The 26,613-nt window shown below is 43.7% G+C and overlaps 1 protein-coding gene across 1 annotated transcript in view; it reads left to right on the plus strand.

The window, feature by feature from the left end:
* Nucleotides 1–241: 241 nt before the first annotated feature.
* The window catches only part of LOC149351350 (nose resistant to fluoxetine protein 6-like), a 38,552-nt gene continuing 12,180 nt past the window's right edge, over nucleotides 242–26,613 (plus strand). The window contains exons 1-8 of the mRNA XM_089580698.1: nucleotides 242–892; nucleotides 13,812–14,020; nucleotides 16,341–16,455; nucleotides 16,673–16,757; nucleotides 17,236–17,318; nucleotides 22,627–22,809; nucleotides 23,858–23,951; nucleotides 24,368–24,454. Coding sequence (XP_089436824.1) covers nucleotides 583–892; nucleotides 13,812–14,020; nucleotides 16,341–16,455; nucleotides 16,673–16,757; nucleotides 17,236–17,318; nucleotides 22,627–22,809; nucleotides 23,858–23,951; nucleotides 24,368–24,454 — 1,166 coding nt within the window. The 5' untranslated portion in view covers nucleotides 242–582. The remainder of the gene's footprint in view (nucleotides 893–13,811; nucleotides 14,021–16,340; nucleotides 16,456–16,672; nucleotides 16,758–17,235; nucleotides 17,319–22,626; nucleotides 22,810–23,857; nucleotides 23,952–24,367; nucleotides 24,455–26,613) is intronic.

Here is a 26,613-nt window from a genome sequence, read left to right on the forward strand (position 1 = left end):
CCACACACCGCTGACGCACATCCTGCAGGACCTCTGGCCACAAAGCAGCCGCGACTGGTCACCCATGTCGACTCGGAAGCAGAAGACAGGGCACAAGCATGCCGCTTCAAGGACCCTCGAGGGGAAAGAAGGAGCATGCGCAGCTTTCGGACCCGAAGGAAATCGCCCGGGGCCTCATCATGCATGAAAAGCTCCACTCACTCACCCGGCTCAGTTGACATTATGCGGACGGACGAGCGGCATTTGTCCTTCTTGGTCAAAACCTCAATGATCTACCGTCTTTCAGCGAACTGCTGAAAGTTTGAAAAGAGCCAAACAGCAGTAGAGTGCTAAAATCAGTACGCCTTGAAACGCTCCCAAAGTCACCTGCCATCGGAGTGCGCCCAAGGCTACTATTTAAGGCTGCTGTAAATCTACCCTGAACTCTAGGGCTGAAGTCAGCGTAGCGTTCGAGCTACGTTTCCATTGGAAGCACAACACGCGAAGACAAAACTTCACCGCGACGGAGAGCACACCTAGTGACCGGATAACCCCGGAAGTCATCTTCGTTGTACCTTCAAGCCCCACTGACTTCCAACAACAATGCGATTATGCAGCCACATCGTTCTCGTCTTCCTTCTGTGCTCACCATTGGTTTCGGCTGCGGCGACAACGGCAAAGTCGTCTGAGGCCACGGCCACGGCTACTCAACCCAGCGTGCAAAACCTTCTTACAGTGCAGCCCACGCCCGAGTTTGTGATGGCTCTCAAGGGATTAGTGGATGGCATCTTGGGAAGCCCGAGCGGCCCTCTGGCCAGAAAGCTGATCGCGGCCAAAGTTTCACCCGACTGTTCTCTGGGGCTCGTGAACTTCGTGAGGGCCATACGAAACATGGAGCCCTGGGCATACAGATGTAAGACAACGTTTTGTTCTTTTCTAGCGCCCTTTGTTTTTAAATCACGCTAGTTCTGCTTCTTCTGTGTGTGCATGTAAGGGGGAGGCGTACCATTGATTTGACGAACTGTGGCATTGTGCACGCGCACAGAGGGGAGCACGCTTGCCTAGTGCGCTCGAGCAGTGCTTTGAAGAAGAAAGCACACTGAGTCTCACGGACAGTGCTTCCGCACAAACCCAGCCCGACAGACATACAAACCATCCAGACACTAGTCTTTTGCGCATAGAAAAGCAGCTGCGCTAACAGTATTTCATTTCATTCGTGCCGTAGCACACTGCCTAAGCACTCGTGACACGCGCGCTCACCTCGGTAAATTTTAGTTCTGGTTGCAGTAACACTGATATAATAACATCCATATAGAATTTCGATCAATGTTTCCGTTGTAGCAAGCACTGGAAATGCCTTAGTAAAAGTGAACTATAAGAAAGTTTTTGTACCCTGACGAACATACGCTCCATCACGCTTTTGTTTTGATGCAGTTCAAAACAAAACGGCGCCGTAAAAGGTTTTCTATAATTTTCATATGCTATCAAAATTTATATTCTGCGCTATCACCATCGCGAGCGGTAATCAGCAACCGAGACCGCCAATTCATGGCTGATATCGCTGAAGAGCTGTTTCGTTTGTGTACGGTTACCTACAGGCACTGAACGCCATATCACCCACAGAAAAACGGTTTGACAGAACGCATAAACAGAACACTCACCAACATGCTTGCCATGCATGTGGACTCTGACTGTAATAACTGGCACACCATACTGCCCTTCACCACATACGCCTTCAATACCCCCACTCATGAAATGGCCGGATACAGTCCATTCTACCTCTTGTACGTTCGCACGCCGCGCTACACCCTGGACACCATCCTACCATTTTCTACCAGTGACCACCTTTGTATCGCCGAGATGCTGTCTTTAGCTGAAGAAGCTCGTCGGATTGCCCGCGTGTAATCCATTGCTTCACAAGAGCGCTTAAAAGACCGCTACAATCGCCACCACCGGCATGTTATCTGCGCTCCAGGCGATATGGTCTGGTTCTGGAGAAAAGCCAACCGCCGCGGCTTGCACCAGAAGCTACTGGAGCACTACGATGGCCCTTACGTGGTTGTGGACAGAAATATTGACATCACATATGAGATTGCGCGCCTCACTGCAACTGGCTGTCGTTCCGCGATAACTGAACTATAACATGCTACTCGTCTTAAGCCGTGCCACTCTCGGGACACAACATAACTCGCCCGGCGTGCTTCGGCTGCGCAGGGGGCAAATGCCACGGACGAGCGAAGACGAAGTTGCAGAAGTGAAAAGAGATGGAAGTTGGGTGGGCTGGAGGCTATCGGGAGCTGACTTGGTGCGCCTAATACGCCTGGCGTGAACTGACCTTTACTCAAGGTCTTGCGCCCGTAACAATATTATTTTCATGACCAGCCGGTCTTTCACAGCTAAATACATCCGATTTTGTACTTATTCGAGTGAATTTAGAACTGCAGGCAAGTGATATTGCAATGAATGCATGTATGTGCGCATCTATGTACGCACATACATACATCATGTTTGTGCCTGTGCATGTTGTAAGCGTCGACATTTCTGCTCATGCGCGGACCTGTGGGCGGATTGGCAAGGACAGAACGCATCCTGAGCTTCGCATTTAGTGCCTTTTACGCTTACGTCAGCAGTAACGTATTAAAGGGGCTTCCAGCAGCATTGCAGAGCTCTAATCTGTATAGCTGGCATAGTGGATAGTTGTATAGATGTACAGAGGGCAAAACGCATGCCTAGAACAGCCGAACTGTGTGTTCCGCAGCTCCCAAAGCCGCTGCCACCAGGAAGGCAAAAACTGACGATAAAATCCTACGAGGTTAACTGAACATACTTACGCCGCCGCGGTGGCTCAGTGGCTATGGTGCTCGGCTGCTGGCCCAAAAGACGCGGGTTCGGTCCCGGCCGCGGCGGCTAGAATTTCTTTGAAGGAGAAATTCTAGAGGCCCGTGTGCTGTGCGATGTCAGTGCACGTTAAAGAACCCCAGGTGGTCGAAATTTCCGGAGCCCTTCACTACGGCGTCTCTCATAGCCTTAGTCGCTTTGGGACGTTAAACCCCACAAAACCAAACCAAACATACTTACATCCAGACCGTTTTTAACCTAATGCTATCGCTAGATATTGCGTGTTCAGCCCGAAACACGCCCAGAACGTGTTATAGGTAGGCGTTTTGCCCTCTATACGCATTTATGACCTATAACCGCCAAAATGCGCTTTTTTGGTCACAGCCTTTACTTCATCTTCGTCTATTTGGAGTTGCTTGACCATGAGCTCTAAGCAAATTTCAGTTTTACTTTACATGCATTGTGTATTGGAAATTATTGCCTTCATGCGTTAAAGGTTGTTACGATAATTAGTTTGTTCTTTAGGAATCTAGGGAGCACAGCCACTGAAACTGCCTACTGGGGCCGTATCCTATAAGGGTTCTTCTGAAATGGATATTCTTTTTCCATTTCATTTGGAGCGACGTCAACGTTACGGCAGCATTATATTAAAGCGACAAGCATCCAATCACAGAAATCACAAGGTAGCGGGCTCCCACGAAGGCGACAGCCTTCGACTCTCGTTGCATGCATTGGTTAACCATTGGCTGTGATATGCAACCAATGGCGAGCTCTGGTCGCCAGTGAGCCAATAGTCCGGTTACTTCCCTTGGACGCTTGAGAGCCGCAATGATGTCCCCTAACAACAGGGGCCAAGGCAATAGGGCCAAATGGATTAGAAATCGAAAACGGATGATGACTCCTTAAAGAATACGGCCCCTATTTTACGAGTCTCTAAGCACCACGTTTTCAGTACTTTTTTAACGGCTTGTAGTGCAACCGTTAAGTAAGCTGTAAAGAGAATTGCAAGAGACTACAGTCAAACATACTCCATCTGCAGCTTACGATAGGACAAGGACCAGAAAATGACACCTGAAGCAAAACAAAACACCACGAACGATCAGTTTGTAACTAATATGAAAGCTCACGCAGTATGTGAATTACTTAATCTCGCGTAGCTTGGAAACTGTATTTCGATGTAGAGAGAGAGCCAACGCTTTCTAGCAGTCATGTCAGCTTCACGCAATTCTGGTAGGGCTCATGTTAGTAGCATTTTTTTTCTGTGTTCTGTGATGCGGTTTAAGAATGAAAATTGAAGCAACGAAGTTTGCCAGTGCTTTGAGCTAGACAGTCCTTTTCTTGTCCAGAATTTGTCTGAGAGAATAGATTTGTGACCCCACTAACTGTAATGAGGGTCTTACTGGCCCGTTACAACTATAAGGAAGCGTGCGATTCAGCGCGTCTGTAGGACTTTGTGATAGAGAGCCTTTCGGTGTTGACGATTTCTTTATATACTGTCAGCGACGTGGACCTATCGTTGCACGGTCTTTTCCGCACACACACTTTTCGGTACACGCACATTTCGGTACACGAGCTTTCCATAGAGAGGCTCGGCACACGCATGCGTATACATTCTGACGGCTTCACCATGCGACGGGACATCCGTGATGACCACGAAATTCGCTGACACGTATGAAACATATATGCGGCAATATGCAGCTGGCAATGTGCAGCTGCAGCACGCCATTTTTCATTTTTCTCCTGGCAGGCGACAACCTTTTTCAACCTTTTTGGGTGAAGGTAGGCATCAGAATTGCTGCCTACCCTCAGCCTATGACCTGACCCAGTTAAAACATGATTTTACATGTTTATTTACACTAGATTCATTCACATTACCCTGTGTTCATCTACAGTGTGTCCGTTAGAATGAACAGATTATCCATTAAGGCAGCTTTACTTGTACCGGAAAGGACATGTTTCGATACATCCGCATGTCTCCACATTTCTTCAGAAATGAAAAACTCTTCATTCATGCCAAGTCATGCACAGAAAGGGGCACAATGAGGTCTTTAACAAAAGCCGTATTGCTGCAGAATAGCTCAAGAAAACGTGAAAAAACAGACATGCTTTACACGATTTATCAATCAGAGGGGGGAAATGTACAACGGGAAAATTTTGCAGACTCATGAACGAGACGTACTACTGGGGACAAAACTCTCCAGGACGCATACCCGGGAACAAAGGCCTATCGCTCTGTTGTAAGGCAGTTGATTAAAGCCAAACTTCCGGAAGTCATAGTCAGACTCATTTGCTCTAATGTGGTGCAATGACAGTAGATGTTCGTTGGCAGACATGACACCTATGGACCTAGATCGCATCTTCCGCGTCCTGGAGAGCTTCGTCCCCGATAGTACGTTACAGCTGACAAGACACAAACCTCTACCCATAGTTTCGCGTGTAGCAATTTAACTTCGATGGAGGTAGAATGAAACTTAACTGCGATCTACTTGAACATTAAAGACACGAAGGTAGTCTCTCCACTTCGGCGTTCCTTGCAGCCCAGGTGTAGTGTGGCGAGTGAAAATTAATCACTGTTTTTTTTTCTTAACCGTCTGTATAAAGACCAGGATTGTTACCGGGAAAGGACGACTCCGGGAATCTGACTACTGTCCTGAACAGCCTCTCGTATCAGTATACGAGGAAAGGTAAGGAGAGGCCCGGCCCAAGCGGTAACAACGAAGGCAAATCGTTACACCCTTGTCCGAGCATCCCATTTAATGATCCTCCATTGAGTGCTAACAAAAGATTTGGCGGACCGTCTTCCGCAACGCGAATCGTGAACTAGAGCTGCGCGACTAATGGAGTCATGGCTGACAGCGTCTGCTTGGCTATGCATAACGACGGCAAGGAATCGGTGGAGCTTCGTGGTTTCTGGAGAGGGCCAAATACGCATGCGACCTCGCATGGCTGCTTTCTTTCTATTTCGCCCAGGATCTGGATAGACGGCGACTGCGTTGTAAACAGTCGCCTATCGGAAAAAAAAAGAATTAAGCTTTCCCTTGTAAAGGAGGACTTCCGCGGACTTGTGCCGATAGAAAAAAAAAAAAACTAGCCTGCCGCTGTACAGCAACTCCTTGCTCAGGCCTCCCAGTGCTTGGGTTTCCGTCATATATTAAGCGCCGTCAACTTGGCGAGCATGCACGTCTCTCAAACTAGCTTGAAGTTTACATGTTTACGTCACTGTTTGATCGCATATTCCACATAATACGCAGTTAAAGCTCTCTTTACTTTTAGCAGCTGTACATGCACCAACGCTGCAAAATGTGATTATCTCATCGTACTTGGACGTAGTGTGAATGGCGGCGTAGGTGTTTCACAAAGAAGAGGAAAAAGCGCCTCAGGCTTTTGTATACGAGGTCTGTTAGAAAAGTATCCGACCTTTGGCCGAAGAAAAAAAACTGGCATAACTGGAGCGTTAGATACCTAATAAGCTTCAAAGTAGTCTCCTTGGGGCTACATATACATCTCCCAGCGGTGCTGCCATTGTTGGAAATATTCCGAAAAGGCCCTTTTCGGAATGGAATTTAGCTCTGCTGTCGTTGCAGTCATAATGTCCTTTCTTTTCTGAAATGGCGCTCCTTTCAATGGCCTCTTCATTTCAGGAAACAGCCAGAAGTCTTAGGGGGACATATCAGGAGAGTAAGGAGCCTGTTGAACTACAGGAGTCTGGTTTTTCGCCAGAAAAGTCTGAATCAAATGCGAGGAATGTGCAGGAGCAAATGCCGCGAGGGATGCGCCAATTTCTTGTTGACCTCAATTCCGGTCTCTTGCGCCGCACAGCACCACGTAGGCGATGGAGGACATCCCTGTAGTACTCTTTAGTCATTCTTTGACCCTGTGGGGTGCGTACTCGTGTGTGCCACACAGAGGGAGTCAAAAAAGCAGTCAGCATCACTCTGACATTACTGCGCACTTCCGGGCCTTCTTTGGTCTTGGGGACGTGGAATGCGTCCTCTGTAACGACTGGGATTTGGTTTCCGGGTGGTACCCGTACACCCAAGACTCGTCACTAGTGATTACGACGTCGGTGAAGTCAGGGTAATTCTTTGTGGAATCCAGCATCGCCTGTGAGACTTCAACACGAAGCTGCTTTTTCTCCACCGTCAGCAGCTTCGGCACAAATTTCGCTGCCACTCTCTACATGGCCAAATCTTCGGTGATAATGGAATGTGCAGAAAAATTGCTGATGTCCACCTCTTCCGCCATTTCTCGGATAGTCACACAACAGTCCCGCATCACCACAGCGTTCACTTCGGCAATTACCTGGTCATTTCGGCATGTTGATGGCCGACCGGAGCGTGGCTCTCTCTCCACGGATGTGCGGCCGTCTTTAAACCAGTTCCAGCACTGCTTAATCTGTGTGCTGCTCATAGCATCACCACCGGAAGCCGTCTGAACATTTCGAATGGTTTCCACTTGGCTATCGCCAAGTTTCTGGCAAAATTTGAGGTAGTAGCACTGCTCCTCTCGCTCCGCCATTTTCCTTGCAACAAAAAACCGACGAGAGCACTGCGCACTGCCTCACTCAAACGTTGCTTCCCAGCGACTAACGCTATCGGCAGGCGGGAAAAAATTCGTGCATGCGCACGAGGGTTCAAGGTCGGCTGCTGTAAGCGCGCTTGTTTCGTATCCATCAGGTGTTCGCAAAAAAAAAATAAAGTCGGATACTTTTCTAACAGACCTCGTACATTGCTCTTCAAAGTTTCATGTCACTCACGCGTTACCACAATACATTACTAACCTCCCGCAACCCCTCTCCCGCCTCCCCGCCTAAAAAAATGTATATGATCAAAGCGATAAATAAGCACAAACCTACAGAAAAGGAGAGATATTTGTCTTGCGCAAGGGCCACGTGTTACTGGTGCTTCCGCAATATGATGTCGCTGTGCGAGCTCCATCATTTCTTCTCTGAGGCGTTCTGCTTTTTGAAAAGAACATCTGAATCACGATTTTCTTTTGAAAGGAAACATTTTTTCATAAACACAGACGCAACGAGGGTCAATGATGCCAGAGATAAGCAATAAATTATTTCAACCACGAGGAAGTAGCCTCTCTTGCGTTCTCAGAGTGGGCAGCTTCCTGGAATGGTAGACTGCTACCTCCTACGTAATGCAATAAATCAGCGGCCCCCCATTAGGCGCACACCTCTTGTGTCCTTGGGGACCCCGCAGCGCAAAAAGTGTGACAAAACGTGCGCTGTTTCACTTATGTCTCCCAACGCCGCCTTTCATGGGTAAAGGGCCGTGATTATGTCGGCTTAACACCAGAAAACTCACGGAGGCGGGTAGCATCGACCTTGCACAAGCAGCAATTGCTTCATCGCATTTTTTTTAGCTGCTACGACGGAGTACGATTTAAGTTTGGGTTTGTATCCCACACCTCTTCTTTGAGGAAGAGCCGTTCGTAATGGTTCCAACACATTTTCTCGGAAATGTGTTGCGCCAATTTGCCTGCTTATTGCCTGACATAGATTGACAGAGCGGCAAATAAACAGAACAAATTTAGATCATCGGCTGCGGTGCCACGACGACAATATTGCATTTTCGTCCTGACTGTGGCATAATTACCCTACCTGTAGTTTACCACATCCTGCAGCACAGATTCTAGCTGTAGTCCACATAGTGAAAAAGCAAGGGAAAGAAAGCTGTGGTGATTGATAATAATTTCTGTGCCTTTTTTCAAACAACAATCTCTGAAAGTTGCGTGCAGCTTAGCATATTACCCATAATTTTATGTTTACTCTATTTTACCAAACCTGCGAGGATAGTGGCAATAACTTTAACATGACATCTTAAAGTTTAATTTACCGGTGTTATATTTCAAGCCTTCTTGCGCACTACTTGTCTGCTACGCTGACTGCTAAGAGATACCACGTGGCGTTTAGAAATTATTGTTGCTGCTTACCTAGTTATTTCAACTTAACTCCACTCATGTTGTTCTCGATCATGTGGGTGTGTTCAGATAAGGACGGTAATAAAAGCCCCATGATATATTTTCTTTTAAATTAGGTTTTTTATTTTATGAGCGAATGTGTCGTCGCAAAAGAATGGACCTTACTTTTGCAAAAAAAAAACTGTTGTATTCTGGGCAAAAAAAAATCATATATCATAAGGGAAAGGAAATGTCGCTTTTGCGAATCGCAGGCGTGGATCTTAGGAGAACCAAAAATAAATTTTTTTTAACGGGAAAGTGTTTTTCACCAATTATAGTGAAACTTCTCTTGTGGGAATGGCGCAAAAATACATTTTCGGTCTTGTAATTTCCAAGCAAAAAAAATGGCTGAGGCTTAACTTGGCGCCGTACAACTCTTGGCCCGAAAAAGCAACTAAGCATTTAAAATGCTAAAAAAGCACACATTAAGCCTGGAGAATGCGAAGCATCATTGTGTCGCGTAATTTGGAGGCGCACAACCACAGCGACGGCGCGAGGTGGGCCCCCATTTCTCCACTGTCGTGACGTCATCGCGTCACGTGGTGTGACGTCATGTATCACGTGATTTGGAGGCGCACAACCACAGCGACGGCGCGAGGTGGGCCCCTGTTTCTCCACTGCTGTGACGTCATCGTGTCACGTGGTGTGACGTCATGTATCACGTGATTTGGAGGCGCACAACCACAGCGACGGCGCGAGGTGGGCCCCCGTTTCTCCACTGCCGTGACGTCATCGTGTCACGTGGTGTGGCATCATCGTGTCACGTGATTTGGAGGCGCACAACCACAGCGACGGCGCGAGGTGGGCCCCCGTTTCTCTACTGTCGTGACGTCATCGTGTCACGTGGTGTGACGTCATGTATCACGTGATTTGGTGGCGCATAATCACGGTGAAGGGCTGAAGTGGTAGCTAAAGTAGTATGCTTCGTATAAAAAATCGCCTGCGTCGTTCAATGGGGTATGTGTGCTAAAAAAAGCCACTTTTCAGGACGATAACGGAAGTAAAAGAAATAAGAACATGAGGGTGAAAGTTTTCCTCAGTTTGTCAGTCCGTGCTACTACCGTCAGAAAAAATTGGTACTTCTGGATGAGTAAGTTGTTTTTCAGATTAGGTGTTGATATCTTCTCGAATTCAGGAATCTCTAAAAATGGTAAACTTCGATTCGATTAAAAAATAAATGTCACTACCGATTTCCTTTAAGATTTCCCTCATAGGTTAGGGTTATTGGGGCTGTTTCGGCACGCCCATATTGCGTGGTAGGATTTGGCTGAGTCCTCGCCGCAGTGGAGGCATTCTGCTGTGAAGTCAGTAGGGCACCACTTATGGAGGAGTTGTGGTGTGATGAGTGTGCGTGTTTGTAGTCTACAGAGTGTATGTTCTTCTTGCTGGGTGAAGTGTTTTGTGGGATGAGACTGTTTTTTGACTGTTTTGAGACTTTAGGGTGAGTTCGAGGTATGTGAGTTGCATTACGTCGGTGGACTCGATCGGTGGGGTGCTCGGTGGGGAAAGAAAATCGCGATCTTTTCGGTGGGTAGATTCGTTGCCGATGACCGACTGGTGCCCTGGGGGACAGATGATTTCCGACCTGAGGAGCAGCAAAGGGGCCGGTGTTGCATCGACGTAGAGGGTGTCGGGGTGTTCGTCCCATTCCTTGGAGAGGCGCATGGTTCTTGACGCTCGTCTGTCCAGGTTATTGTTCGGATTTATGCGCTCTGGGAAAAGGGCGAACCTGGAAGCTCGATCTGATCTTCCATATGATGTCTTTGTGTTTGTCAGTGGGTTGTTGGATCCGGTATTCATGCGGGAATAGTAATTGTCTGTCTGGGTCTGTTATCCTGTGTAAATAAACTCAAGGATGTAAATGTGTCTAGTAGTACTTGAACCCGTTCCGGCTTGTAGCTCAGCCTGAATAAATGACCAGCCAAACATGCCTTTTGACGTCGAGGTACTGATATTCACATTCGAAAAAGTCGCTGACTTAAGAGGACACGCAGCTCTGAAACTTTGCCACAGCATTGATTTTTCATAATTGTTGTATCCCCTTGTATGCCCCTTTATTTTATGCTGTCCCGAAGTTTTATTGCCGAAACCAGAGGGGAAGTACTCTTAAATGCAGTGTTTTGTATACCGGGGCGGCTGTGCATTCCAGGAAAACTCTCGGCCAACGGGCGTGTTTCTCTGTTGCGGTTTGCTACCTAGATGCTTTATCACAGGCTTTATCACGACCGTTTCATATATTTTTACCTAGTTTATTTTGTTGCACTCTTAAGACCATACGGCAGGTGACGACATTGTTTGTTTTTCAAATGTGTAAAGTTTAAATTCATTGCATGAAACTTGTCCCTAGATTTGTCCCTGAACACCACATCACAAAAATTCAAAGCCAGAATTTGGGCTTATCAAATAAAAAAAAAATCTAGAATGTCTTAGCCGACAAAAATTCTCATAATGTAAAAACCTGTAGCACGTTATTAGGAACGCAGTGAATGTTGAACCAGACTTCGGCTACATATTCTTAACTCTGGGATAATGAATAAAAATATATATTAGAAAACAACTTTCTGGACGTATAACAGTGAAGTTTTGTTAGAGTGGGCATAAAGTTATCTTTAATACTCTCAAAAAATTTATGCAAATACACCAAGAAATAAGAAAAAATTTGCTCGAAGCCGTGGCCCCTTTAATACGCACAAACCATAATTTCTATAGAGAGCAAGCGGTGATTAAAAGTTCATATGAGACAACAATCAATAAACAAATATAATAATAAAGCAACACTAACAATAAGTAACATTAAGTAACATGGGAACATTCAGGTTCAGAAGGACATATTTGCTTCTGCTGACATTAGCCAGACCTGTAGAGAGTACGCGAAATAAGGGACTGATTAGCGTTGAACTTATTAAAAATAGAGCGAAGAAAAACGCTTAATTCTAAGCTATTTTGTTTGATTTTGGCAATATGTTAACTACGATGCAATTTTATGCACTCAATTAGACGCCGAATTAATGACCGTTACTCTTTCTAATGGTCAATATCTAGCAATGGTAACTGAACGAAAAATTAAGCATTTAGTTTTATAGCTTGGCAATATAAGGCAACACCTCATTCGTAACAAAGAATTATTAGGTACTTTAGGTCTTTCAGCTAAATTCTTAAAACAAATCGGCGGTGAGGTTTTTTTTTTAGTCAGAGTTCAAGAAGAGTTTCGTACAATTTTATATTCCAGAAAGTTTCCACGCCCAATCAAAAAAAAATATCCTTCCAGATGTACGAATTTCCTCTTATGATAGTAGAAAATACCGATATATACTGAGGAAAATTTTCAGCCTCAAGTTTATGCTTCTTCTTGCCCCATCATCGTCCTGAAGTCTCCTTAGGATGCGTACCATTTGGAGCGATGTTTGCGACATTTTTGCTGCGAAAATCTAACAACCAGAAAATATTTTTGCACTGCTTCAAACAGTAACTTTTACACAGGAGTGATGAACAAATATTCACGTTTCACAAAATTTTATGTTCGGCTATGCGTGAATAAAAACTGGCGATTTTGCGAAATCATAAAAGCGACGTTTTCCAGCTCCTGTGATATACGATTTTTTCCAAGCACACTAAAGCTTTTCTCGAAAAGCTAAGGTCTGTTATACGTCGACACATTTTCGTTTCGCATATAAAAATGTAATTAAAGCAAAAAAATGAACATGGGAACTTCATTACCGTCCTGATCTGAATACATCTTATATATAACTAGCGCAGCAAAATACGAATTACTCTTGGGCAGATTTATCTTTCAAAGCAGGAGCTATGCAATGGGATAGGTAGTAGTGGAGGCCTCTGAATTAATTTACATCAAATGGGGTTATTTTATGGGCACAGGAAGATCAGCACACGAGAACTTTCCGCTTCGCCGCCATAGAACTGTGGGCGCCGTGCATTGCATCAACCCATAATATTTTGCCCAGTTTCAGGGTACCACAGGTGCTGAGAGGACCGGCGTGCCGGAGCCGGTCGAGTAGTAATGTCGGACCTATCGTCGAGATCAGTCAATGGAAAGAAATAGAGAAGAAAGAAAGAAAGGAACAAGAAAGAAAGGGAAGAAAGAAAGAAAGGAAGGAAGAAAGAAAGCGAGAAAGAAAGAAGGAAAGAAAGAAAGAAAGAAAGAAAGAAGGAAGGAAAGAAAGAAAGAAAGAGAGAAAGAAAGAAAGAAAGAAAGAAAGAAAGAAAGAAAGAAAGAAAGAAAGAGAGAAAGAAAGAAAGAAAAAATTGCACGGAGATGAAAAATTTTAAAGTTCGGATGAATATGCAGCCTCAGACCTTCAACATACAAAAAACAAGACATGGATTTAAAACATGTTTCGTCTTTTTCTCCTGACAAGAGGAGCGGCATAAATTTGAAGAATATATTTTACGCCTACGAAGTAAACATTGTGGGCAAGTTATTTCTAGTAAACGCAGACGTGACGCTAAACCGTTGAGGGCTACATCTAAGAAGCATCAAGGCTAATAAAGGAAATGAAAGCGCGCTCATCGCATGAGAATAGCCCTTTGCAGCCTACACACTCGTCATCAATAAATAGCCTAACACTGATTGCCTGATTAACTGACTGAAAGATGGCTACCTTGAGGAAGTGCGTAATATTTGTGTAACGTTTACTATGATATTCAATTGCGACGAAACTTAACTCAGCCTAAGATGAGGTAAATTAAGCAGTGTACTATGAAACATAATTAGGTTACTATATTGGTTAAGGAAACCACAACAAAACAGCAAGCACAATGCGTCCGGCGGTTCGTATTGTGCTTCCTTCGGCTTTCATGCGGGTCGCCGAGCCTGAGAAAGGGATAGCGCTATGTAGAGCCTGACCAAAAGGCATACGAAAGCATAACTCGTGAAAAGACAATCGCACGATGAACGCGCTCCTCTTGAAGTCACATTGAGGATGTATGTAGCATCAGCCCACTTCACTCTGGTAAATCGGACAACAGCTAAACACTGAATTTTGTCTTTATGATCTTTTTCCCAGTGATAGATGCCACGGGCAAGTATCCCACCGGATTGTTCCAAGGTACTCTGTCTGACGTTGGAGCTTTCGATGAATGCGTCGAGACGGTTGTGCAGGATCACTACGGAAGAGAAACTGTACGAGCCCATTACTGCAACCTGTACCTGGACGGCAACGCCACTGAGGTGCTCCGGTACTTGACACCGGCAATAACTCTGTCCCACCCAAGGGTGAGCAGCCAACTTGCCTGGCGCATGGCAAGGGCGCAAAAATTGCGGTAGTGCTGGCTCGCTTATGACGATATTTTATTTGTAAAAACTCCTCTGTGTAATAACACAATAAAGGGTAGGCAGAGGTCTTTTTTTTATTACTTTTTAAACACCAAGCTTTCGTGGTTACGTTATTGAAAGCAATCTATATTATTGACCAAGGAGTACCTCTTGATAGTTTTTGTCTACTAAGCCAGTGAATCGGTTTTGTAATACTAGTTGTACACTTCTTTGTCGGTTTTATATTTAATGAACACAAGGCAACAAGAAGCCTGCAAAATATTTATTGTTTTAAGGTATTATTAAAAAACTCCTTTAATAATCTTGTCTATTGAAATACATTATAAATCTCTCCTTCCTTTGCGGGCAAGGTGTGGACTATTCTGCACTCGACTTTCAAAACTTTTTCGAAGCGTCTACAGCTGTTTTTGCTTCTCACTGAGTCGGCTAGATTTAAAATCCCCCGCTGTACAGAATGGTAGGGCTATTTAATGCCTAGAAAGAAATGATCGCTTTTCAAAAACAAGAAAAAAAAGACGGACGTCGCGAGGTTCTATGCTGTGCCTAGGAAGTGCTGTCTGGTGCTGTAACTTTTTTTTTATCTCACGCTCTGTATGGTTTTACGGAAGGACAACGTAGCTGTATTTTCGTTGCACAAGCTGCTTCGAATGGTAAATGACGTAAGCTGGGGCGATTCCAGCATTTTGACTTCCCGCGTTTTTTTAACAGTCCAGGCTCTATTTGTCGACACCGTATGACAAGCCAAAGTTTAACAGCACTGTGACACAGCAAGCGAAACTTAATCCTCCAAAGAAAGCACACGACACGAAGAGAAATTATGCTTGGCTTGTGCACATGGTGCTGAAGCTAAAGTAACTTACGTGGCGCCAGAAAATAACCGCAGCAGTAAGGTGTTACGGCTACAAATGCACAGCATCCTGTTCAGCCCAATGGCTATTCGAACTTATTATCCAGCGAAAAAGTCACTCCGACTGAAATGTTAAACCCTTCAAAAGTGAACGATAATGTACTTTCATTCACTGAAATTTAGCTGCATTGTGAACTCTACAGCTAACGGCAGCATATTTGCGTCTGCATTGTCAAAACCTCTTCAACGTTGGCTCCTGATTGAGTGTTATTTTGATTATTCCATGCCCAACGTTCTTGGACAAAAATTTTGAATATTGAAATATTGTAAGGCATTTTTATGAAAATATTCAAGGTAATGGTTCATTCTTCAGATATGTAGCAAAGCCTTTCATTTAGAGTGTTTTCATCACTCGCATCAAGCAGTTAAGGCTGCTATAGAAAACCAATGGGGGACGCTTTTGACGACAGCAAAAAACGTTAATAACTAAAAAATGCAAGCCTGCCGACGGAAGATCTGTAGATATATTGATTGTTATAATGAAATCTTACAATATATGAAAAATTCGCGTTCATAAATTGGTTCCCGTTCAAAAATGGTTTTATCCAGAATTGTTGGGTATACACACGCGTGGCTAACAGGCTTGTTGAGGTCACTGGCTCGAATTAGTAAAAAACGGTCCAGCATAATCATACATATCAGCCTGGCTACGCCCACTGCGGGACGTAGGCATTTCCCACATCTCTCCAATTTAAAAGCGATGCGTTAAAAAATTTAAAAACCCTTTCCTGTGACAACCGCGGCTACATTAATCCCGCAAACTTCTCAATCTAATCCGCCCTATTAACTTTGTGCCGTTCCCTGCTACGCGGGCCTTCTCTTGGAATCCAGCCGATCCTCAATCTAGGTTGAACCCTTTTCGTTAGCCTCCACGTTTCTGCCGCGCAAGTGAGTTCCGGTGCGAACAGATCTGACACCTCTAGCCCTTGATTTGCAGATTTCATTTGCGCCTTCTACAATGGCGTCGGCCTTTAGTGGCACAGGGTATACATGGCATGCACTAAAATGGGGGCCTTTTCGAATCTACGGCATGTTATGGCAAACTTTTTAAAGCATTTTCATCAAAATTGAGTACGGTACATTTCAACTTTCAACTAGACGGCTGCATTTTTCAAATTCCTGTCGAAGTACTTCCAGCATTAAATTAATACTTATTTGCGTCGATTGTCTTCAGGTAAATGCCACCAAGTTTGTGGCCTACATCTGTGGAAACTCTCACAATCCAGGAGGAGAGAATCCGGGCATTTATCTTCTGGCTTATATAAAATATTATCGTGCTGAAAGCTCAATTTGCGAAACTAATCGAATGAGATTTGCTTCAAAGTAATACTAATCTCGTTTTTAAATCTGCAGGCAATAGATTTCGCACTTGAAAGTGGCAACAACAGGTTTGTCGAAGGTGCACGCATCGGAATTTGCTTCATTAGTGACTGCAGTGAGAGCGACATTCAAAGCCTACTGGAAGCATGTGAGTATAAGTTTCTGCGCGCCGCGAATATTTTATCAACGAAAACAAGCATCGCATGCCTGCTTTAGAATATATTCACTGTACGCGCAATTAAAATTAGCAGGAAAGGTCGCAACTAAACTTTTTACATCTTCATGAGCAAGCAAACAGAAGTCAAGAAAAAACTGCTACCCAGCTTATGTAAGCTTCACTCATGGTCATCTCATATTTCTTACAGTGGTCGAAGGAGCTCTTCAGCTCAACGTCAAAGACTGCGTGACAAACCTGAGCACTCCGATGAGCAAGACACAGAGAGCCATTGTGTGGGGAAATTTTTCCTATTACCCGTGTTTTGGAGCTTTCGCACACTTTTTTCTGTTTATTGCAGGTACTTGGGATGCAAGCCAGTATGACACTTGTAAATGGAGAGATAAAGTGTTCGTACATGATTTCAGAGACAATAAGAATATTTCACGTTTTCTTGGTAGCGAGGTGACTATGTTAAGTTTAGTCAAGTAGATAAACATAGTGCTTTCACTTCTATAGTCTTCCTGTTTCATTTCAGAAATATCTGATGTATAAATATTTCTAATTCTCTATGTGCAGTACCTTTATGCTTGCCACAATCTCTCTCAGAGCATTATAAAAAAAAGGAGATAAGTAGATCTCACTGCACTAAATTGGAATTTGACCCACCGAATACAAAAACAAAACAATGAACAGCGTGGGTAGCATCGGTGCTCTCAGTAGAAGAGGAAAATACGTTTACTCGGCCTTCATTTGTTACCTTCTCTTGTGCAGTGCCTTACTTGGCGCCCTCGTCGCAACGATTTGCGTGAGCAGCGTCACTGACATCTACCTGAACCGTGTTAAAGCTAACAAAAGTAAGTTTGACACGTGAGGGTCTGTTTGGAGTAGTTAGATAGTAAATCAACTAGGAAAAAAAGGAAACATCGTGCTGGTTTATTTCCCAGAAATGCGGCCTAGTTTCGGTTTTAGAATTGTACGGCTAAACTGCTTTCGGCACACATATTGAAAAAGAGAAGGGAAAGCCTCCGGTTGCCTGCCAACGTTTCGACAGCAGGACTTGACTTCGTCTGGGCAAAGCGTTCATCACTGACGTCCGGGGTGCCCTTCACTCCGAGGGGGAAGGCCCGGTGAAGGGGAGGAGGGTTGGAAAGGTGTTAGGATGTGGAGTGCTAATCTTGTCAGGCGAACGTGTGTCGCGAATGAACTACGTCGTGCCAAGTACGCCAGAGTGCAGCCTATCTAAGGCTGCTGTAGTTTCCTTTCAGGGTGAACGGCACTGCGGAAACTGAGATGAACAGTTCCGCCTTTTCTTAAAAAAAAACACCTAGTCAATGAACATTAATATGAAATTAAACAATAGGAAAAGCCAATAATACAGATACGCCTTCCTGAGCCCCGGCAGGACCGAACTCCCTGGTCAGAAGAGCGCATTAAAAAAAACTCACAACGCAGCAGAACCGGTCTCATTCAAGGCCAGTGAAAAAAGCGTTTTTCCTGCATTGAACATAAATAGGAAGAAAACCTTTTAGCCTTGTTAATGGATATTTTGTCAGCGCTTCGAAACCGTGCGAGAAATACATACTGCGCAGAAGAAACATTAGGCTTCTGTTAATACTTGACAGAACAGATGCAGTCGTGCGCAAGCACATGCACTGTTTGCAGGGGAAGAAAGATAAAGGCGCACACGCTTACAAAAAGAGACCGAAAAAGAAAATTAAAGAAAACACAGGAGCAGCGCATTTTTTTTCTTTTTTTTAACAGATTCGCACACTATAGCTGTAGCAAGGAAGGCGTTAACTGAAAGAACAAGAATATAAAATCGCCTAAGCCCACACTTCAAGCTGTCATTCAAGAAGGGTATTTTGAAGATAGCCCAACTAAGGAAGGTGTGCTAAGTGAGACAGTGAAAAAGAGTGTAACAGCTGAAGAAGAAGACCATTATTTCGTGACCATGAAAGATGGCAAAGTGCTCAGTGCCTCCTGTGCTAAATGGTAAATTGTGGGGTCTAACCTGTCGAACTAATTCACGCTATGACAGGCGTTGTAATGGAAGGCTACGGATTAATTTAGACTACCTGGGAATCTTCAACATGCGCTGATAATGCACAGCACACGGGCATTTTTGTATTTCGCCTCCATCGAAATACGGCCGCCGCGGCATGGATCGAACCGGCGACCCTGAGATCAGCAGAGAGCGCCAAAGCCGCTGCCACCGCGGTGGGTCGCCTCCTGTTCTAGTTACGGCTAAGGGCACTAAGTGTGAAGTTTGGTAAAGGAAACACAAACTGCCAGAATGAAAGGGAAAGTGAGCGCTCTTACCAAGACGAGTATTTTTGTTTTTGCGTATGCGACATAAATGCAGAATTTGCAAAGAAATAAAGAATTCATGTGCCACATTATTTAGCCCGCCATCTCAGTGTTTGTCAAGTCGGATTGAATCACAATAAATAGCACGAGTAATAAATTAAGGCAGGCGTATTCTACCATCACAGTCAAAATTTTTATTTTTATTTATTTATTTGGTCATACTGTTAACCCTCAAATGAGGGTCGTTACAGGGAGGGAACAAAAACAAACACATAAATGAGCAATCATGAGTCAGAGTTCAAAATTTGTGCACCATTTCTCAAAAATATATCAACACCTAGCTCAAATTGTTGCACGTTCATACTCTCCACAACATCACTTGGCAATTTGTTCCACATTTCAATTACATCAGGGAAGAAAGAATACCGGCACACATCCGTACGTGTGTTAATAGGCTGTAGTACCCTGCTGTGGTTTTTCCGGGAACCACGTTTTAGAGGCGCTTTCACATAATGTTCTTTATTTATTTTTAATGTCCCTTGCATTATCTGGAAAAAAAGTTTGAGTCTATGTTTTATTCTTCTAATTTCCAGCGTTTCCAATTCACACTGCTGCATCATCTTTGTAACCGAGTCAGTACGACGATACTTTGAACATATAAAACGTGCTGAAATCCGCTGTACTCTTTCTACCTTCTTTTTTAAGCATTTTTGGTGAGGGCTCCACACAGCATTCGCATATTCCAGAACTGGTCGTATAAACGTTTTGTAGGCGACTAACTTAATTTCTCTAGTTGCGTTTGGAAGTTTTCTCCTAAGAAAGCAAAGCTTCTGGTACGCTTTTGAATAGATATTCTCAATATGAATACGCCAGTCTAGATTATGCGTCACTGTCACCCCTAAGTACCGGAAACTCTGCACCTCGACCAAGGTATTTTCTCCAATATTATATTCAAATCTGATAACGTTCTGTTTTTTAGTTACGTGAGTGTATGTAGATTTATTGTAGTTAATTACCATGCCCCATCTTTGGCACCACGAGTTTAATGATTGTAGGCATTTATTTAGTTTGATCTGATCTTCCGTGCAGGCTACACGCGTGTAAATTAGGCAATCATCGGCGAATAGTTTAATTTTTACAGGTGGGTTAATATTAGACGGAATATCATTAATATACAATAAAAACAAAAGTGGGCCTAAAACAGACCCCTGCGGCACCCCAGACACAACTTCACACTTCCCCGACTCACTTTTCCCGATTCTGACCCTTTGATAACGGTTTTTTAAATATGCCTGAATCCACAATACTACATTTTCACTAATTCCTAGGCTCCTCAATTTGGAAAGTAGTTTATGATGTGCAACTTTATCGAATGCCTTCGCAAAGTCTATACATACAACATCTACCTGTTGGCATTCATCTGTAGCTGTACAAAGGTCATGTACAGTTTCGATTAGCTGTGTCACCGTCGAAAGGCCAGATCGGAAACCGTGCTGAACTGGGCATAATAAATCGTTTTTTTCTAAAAAATACAGAATATGTTTTGCTATTGCATGTTCTAGGACTTTACAGCACACAGAAGTGAGCGAGACCGGTCTGTAGTTGTTTACACATAGCCTATTGCCACTTTTAAATATCGGAACAACGGTGGCATCGCGCCAGTCCTGAGGTACTGAATGATCCCGCAAAGATTTTTCGAATAAAAGCTGCAAATAATACGACATCCATTCAGCGTACCGTTGAAGAAATACCGTTGGTATTTCATCTGGGCCACACGATTTTTATTTTTTTTTGCTATGATAGGCTTGCTTTTGTGCCTCTTTTAGCGTATACACTTTTCATGACTTCCACTGAAAATAATAATAATGATAATGACAACAATAACAATCTAAAAGTTACGGGCGCCAATTTTAGGAAAACGGAAGCTGTGTGAGCAAGTAGTAGGTGTGGAACGTTCATTTTTGAGTAAATGGTACCGGTAACTATCGCGCTTAACCTCCAAGCTGTACACCTTCCGCTGTTTCAAACACCAGGCATTAATTGTGCACCGAGATTTCTGTTTCAGTGCGAAGACGCTCTCACCGAAAGGTAGTGTTGCAAACTGACAAAAAACTTTGGCACTGTCCATTATGTACGCTACATTATAAGTAATGCATCCTATTAACGCTCTTCAATCAATGAAAAGTTATAGCAGTCTACAATAGTACGATGGACTATCTCGGTACTGTTCACTATATGTTACTTCTCGTTAAGGCGGAGAATTTCGTGATACGTCGCAATGCTTTGGTGCAAACATCGATTATAGCGGCCTGTCGCAAATTTTGATTTGTTTTTCTTCACAAGATTTAAAGTTAACAGACAGTGACGAGGTGAAGCGTTTTTACGCAGACTCGTATGAAAAACAAACGAAAAATGCCTAAGTAATTTAACCACAGTGGGCATAAACTGTCCCATCATTACACGTTTCAAAGTGGATTCACAGTAGCTAAACGTTATTTCCTGTGCTGAAGCGGCTAATGGACTTCCCACACGGAACAAATGCTTGCGAAATCTTTAAAAGTATCTGTTTTAGGGCGGCTTCAACTGAATGCATATTCTCAGGCTAAAAATATTCGCGTTAAAATCTACAGTTAAGGCCTATGCGCGTAAGGTTTCAAAATGCTACATGGCAACACTGATTATACAAAAACGCAAATGGCATGCTTTTCTTCCATATTTTATCATTAGATACACTGCTGCTTCCTGAGAACAGTACTCAAGATATCCCCATGTGAATAGCCCATTTCCCCGCGAAACTATTAAACTTTACTGCAATAAACATACTTTCCCCGTGCTCCCCGAATTCTCTGGGCCATTGCATTCTACGCAACTGCTGTCGCACCAAGCTCCTACTACCCAATAAGCCTCATCTCTATCGCTAGATTGAAGATGAGAAGGCATTAACAGCCATCTCTAAAACAAGATAATAGCTTATCTGGGCATGAAAAAAGTACTATTTGCTTTCGCCTGCAATTTCTGTCTGCTCGTGTAAAATAAAACTTCAGTTCGAAGTTTACGTTAGCGCTGAAATGAGAACATAGTAGTTGTTTTACGATTCTATCTAGTCCCTTTGTCGGCATTGCCTGCAACGACGCCCTGCTCTCGTTACAGCCGAGATTTGACAGCGGGAGTCACAGACAAGATTTGACAGCGGAATTGAAATTGACCATGACGGCCATGGATTGCTCTTAAGTACAAGCTCGAAAGTAATCTGATCCCCGGTAAAGTTGCCGTGGAAGCTTTTAAAGGTATCACGAGACGTGAAGCATAAAACAAAACTAGACGGCCTGTGGTCTTTTTCTGTCCCTTGCATTTTTTATTGCGTAAAGAATACTGCGCCAGGTTTCGAGCCGTCGCCTAGTTCCCGGTGGCGGTCACGGTTGACCTTTAGCCGCAGCGAGGTCAAACAGATGGAGCACCGTTGCCATAGCAACCGTTTCAGCCCCGCTCAACCAGGCTCCACGCTGCTTACGCAACTTGCCCGGTTTAACTAGAGCTAAACCTCAGCAATTTTTTTAACTACTGTTTTAAAATGCGGTTTACGTCTACTGGTTGTAGAGGAAGTAAAATTAAATGCACCACGTGTAGGAATGGGCGACTCTGGACGGAGCAATTAAAAATGAATTCAAAAGATTCTTTCTGTGCTCTATCTAACTTTAAGAGGCCTTTCATTATCCCATCCCTCTGCTTCCCTCAGCGACATAAATGACCCATATAACTATGGTCCATACAACTATAGCTCCATACAACAATGATTAATTCCAGACATCCGGTAGCGAGAAATAGAGCGCATCTTTTGCATTCCTCTGTTCGCAGGCTTTCTTGCCAAAGTTATGACGGCATTTTCCGTGCGAGCAAACTTGGAGAGTCTTCTCGAAGTTGCCAAGGACCCGGATTCCGACGCCTACACGTACAGATTTTTTCATGGCCTGCGATTTTTCAGCATGTTCATGATCGTCATTGGACACTCCTATAATATTTTTGATTTCATCAATACATGTGAGTATTGACACGATTACTGATGGAAAACTGACAATGGAGCTTGGCATTTCCCGAGATTTTTTTTCAATGCAAAGAAAATTTTTTTTTTATCAAATCTGTACCCCACTATAGCATCTATTAAAACCAAACAAAACGAAATTGCTGCCTTAGCTGTATAGTCTTGTGCAAGTAAGCATTCCTTTTTGTAACGCCAAGGTAAGGCGTCACAAACAGTATCAGAACAGCTGAGAATGTCATTTCGGGGTTTTCTTCAAACCTTTTAGTTCCTGTACGCTTGTATACGTTCTACATTATGAAGAGATGCTTTTTTTTTTTCGAGAACACCGGATCAGTCAATTTGTTTTTATCCGCATTTTTTTCGTTGAAACCAAAAATAACCAAGCAGCTAGCTCACCTCACTATTCTTCAACCATACATTTAATGCTGCTTGAAGGAGGGCTAATACAAGAGCAAAATACTCCTGAAGTCAGCTCGTGAAACGAGAAGCAAAAACGATCATTACCGACCTAGAAGGCGACGCCTCAAAAATGAGGCAGACAAAGTTTAGGTTCTATTTTTCGTTCTCAATTCTTCACATTCCCACCCTGGGATTAATTTTAAGGGCTCTTAGCTGCAAGGGCCTAACAAATGAGCCCTTGCACACCTAAAGGTTATCCAGTGGTAGTTCGGGCAGCTGGACCTCAACAGTAAAAAACCACGTGGAGTTACTTTTGAAATGCCAGCAATGACAGCAGACTCGTACGAGTACTGCTGTCATAATTGATTTTACGATTACTAGTCGCCGATCATTTTCAAGTGTGATGTGCGATGCTCTTCTCGTCTGCGGCGTTGTGACACCTTACAAAGGAGCGAGCAAGGCACAGACGTTATCAGGCCCGAAGAAAACGATGAACACGAGCACCACTTGTGTCGTTTTATTTTTTCCGCATTTCTGAGAACGTTTTGAAGAGCTGCGTGGGTACGTAAGTGCAATACGCGTTCTTTAAAGTACGTAAGCCTTACTATGTTAAAGTATTATGTATGTTTTGTACCTTTTTTTTTGCAGCCCGTATGGTGAACGCTCTGCATTACGCAGACAACATCAGCTTCTCTCTTATCATGACTGGATATTTGAGCGTAGATGTTTTCTTCTTCATAAGGTAAGAAATTAATGAATTCATCGAATTTTGGCAGACCCTGCAATGAAAAAAATCTTTAAAAGGCAGCCAAGGCTTGAAAAATAAATACCTAACTTGAAACTGAAATGAAAGGCCGTTCCAGGCTGCTGCAAGACTGTACTTATAAGACCTGCAGCAATTGTTTTCTTCGCCAGCTGAATACCACAAGAAACACCCGATATCGCAGATTCATCGGTTTAACTTCACCTTATTTGCTCAAGCTACGCATCATTATCGATTTCCAATGCTATAAATTTCTATAAATCGCTGAAGTAGCAGCGCGAACCACGGATAATGATTGCGCAGATTAGAACTTGCACTAAGAGATAAAATGTAGAGGAAACGTGCCACTGCTTATTTTTCTCTTCGGAACTTTCTGGAATTCCTGTTCTTTTCAGTGGCTTCCTCCTCGCACATAATATCGAGCCAAAGCCTCATAACAGACTTCTGGTGGCAGTTATTGCCATTGTACGGCGCCATATTAGGTAAGTAAAGCTGGCAGGTAAGTAAAGCTGGCAGTTTTTGTTTGAAGTTTAAAGTTTCCTTTGAATATATATGTTTGTTTGCCCACCATGGTGGCTCAGTGGTTTTGGCGTTCATCAGCTGATCCCAAGGTGGAGAGATCGAATCCCGGCTGCGGCAGCCACGCTTCAGTGCGGGCGAAATGCAAGAACTCCGTTGAAGAAGCCTGGTAGTCCAAATTAATCCGGAGCACTCCACTAAGGCGTTCCTAAAAGCACAGGTGTCGCTTAGGGACGTTAAACCCCAATAGCAATACACTTTTGTCTACGTTTCATAGCAAGTTCACTACAGTTTTTCTGCAAACAGCAGTACTGATTGCCGAATGATACCTAGTTTCCAGAGCCATAAATTGAGGAAAAATGGGCATACAATAAATTAGAATAGAGTATAATACAATACAATGGGATAAACTACAATGCAATGCAATACAATGCAATTTTATTCTGCGGGAGCTACAGATACTATTTGAGCCAAAAGAAGAGTCGCGAGCTTATGGGCGGGGCACATAGTCATTCGGTGCAAGTGTTGGCACCATAGGTCGGCGCTCGTAACTGCGACTGAAGAGTCATGTTCCCCATATACGCTGAGGCAGGATTGAAGAAAGCAGAAAGCAGTCTGAAAGGCATCACTAAGATGTGTGAGCTAGAAGACCTATACTATACAAAACCGTAAACACTAGTGAGTGTGATACAAGCAGCGGAAAGAGAATGTCGAGGCTGCATAGAGCGCATACTCAAAAACACTGGAACACAGGCAGGATAAGAGCATACACAAAAGAAAGGAAAAGGTGCAGGAGAAAAGCACAACAAAAAAACCAACACTAACGGCCAGGGGGGCAGCTGACTTCAATGCGAGCATACAAGGAAACTTAGAATTGTGAATGCAGGAATGCCGCACTATTATGTTAGCGTTATCTCTTTATCTGAAAAGGGAAGGAAGACACACCATAAGTGATAAGCAACGCCGTGATTTGAAAGCACAATTAGCAACAGATAAAACAATACTAAAGATTAAAGCAAGTATAGAAAAGATGACACAATGAGTGGAGCATCGGAAACAGCTACAGTGGTCTTAATGCGCCTCAAACGGAAGGTCATGCAGTCGAACGATACACGAACCCTTCATAGCATAGACTGCCCGGCAGAAGTATTCAGGGTGCCGCGGCACAGAACACATCATACAGGAATTACGCAATACAAAACCCTAGGATGTAGAGAATCACTTGACACAAAACACACTAGGTAGGAGATTTAGAAATGCCAAGGAAGCGATGCGTTCATATTGCACCTGATCCTTATTTCACGTTTGCACACAGTCACATCACATAACACTAAAATAGTAAAGAAACAAAGAAACAGCAACGGCGAAAAGCATCGCGCAAATTTGTAGTTTCGCGAAATATTATAATGTAACCATGCCTTGTCCTGAGATAATAGTTAAAGAAAGTTGCAAGGAAGTGAAACTACTCGTGGTAGTAAAGTTGAAAAGATGAAAAGAATAAAGAATTCACCCTCGTGGTTGAGCAGCCAAGAATTAATTCTTCATTTGGCTTTCTTGATAGAATCCGGGCCTGGGATATCAGAAGGTAGTCGGTTGAAAATCATATGATGAATGCTCGACATTTTTTGCCGCATTTCGTGTATATCCTGGGAAGTGCGTAGAGCGGTACTCTCTTCAGCAGCACCTTGAATTTTGCCTCAGGTTTCTTCAAGGCAGGAAAAATAAGTTTCTCGTTAAAATCACGAGGACAAATAGATCTTGAAGAGGGTGACCTCTGGAGGTTGCCATCTTTGTATTCTTGCCTGCTTTCTCCAAGCCGGTTTCGTGCAATACTTGTGCGAAGAAGCAGTATAGAATTTTACCGGCATGATGAATTCTAAATTTCCACGCCATACCTAAGCACACAATCTACATGAGGCTCGTAAAGACCGGCACACGTACCCCCTACCTCATCGCACATTCACGAGACAGGAAGCTGTCCTGTATCGGCAGCTACCGACCCCGCCTGAAAATCGATATGCCATTCACCCTACCGACATACCTCCAATGTAATATTAAGTTCGACAGTTCTGTAAACATCCACCAATAGTAATTACAGCTCATGAGGCAAGTGGAAGGCAGA

Source organism: Amblyomma mixtum, chromosome 3 (genome assembly GCF_055824585.1).
Source record: "Amblyomma mixtum isolate Tamu chromosome 3, ASM5582458v1, whole genome shotgun sequence".
Classification (NCBI taxonomy): domain Eukaryota; kingdom Metazoa; phylum Arthropoda; class Arachnida; order Ixodida; family Ixodidae; genus Amblyomma; species Amblyomma mixtum.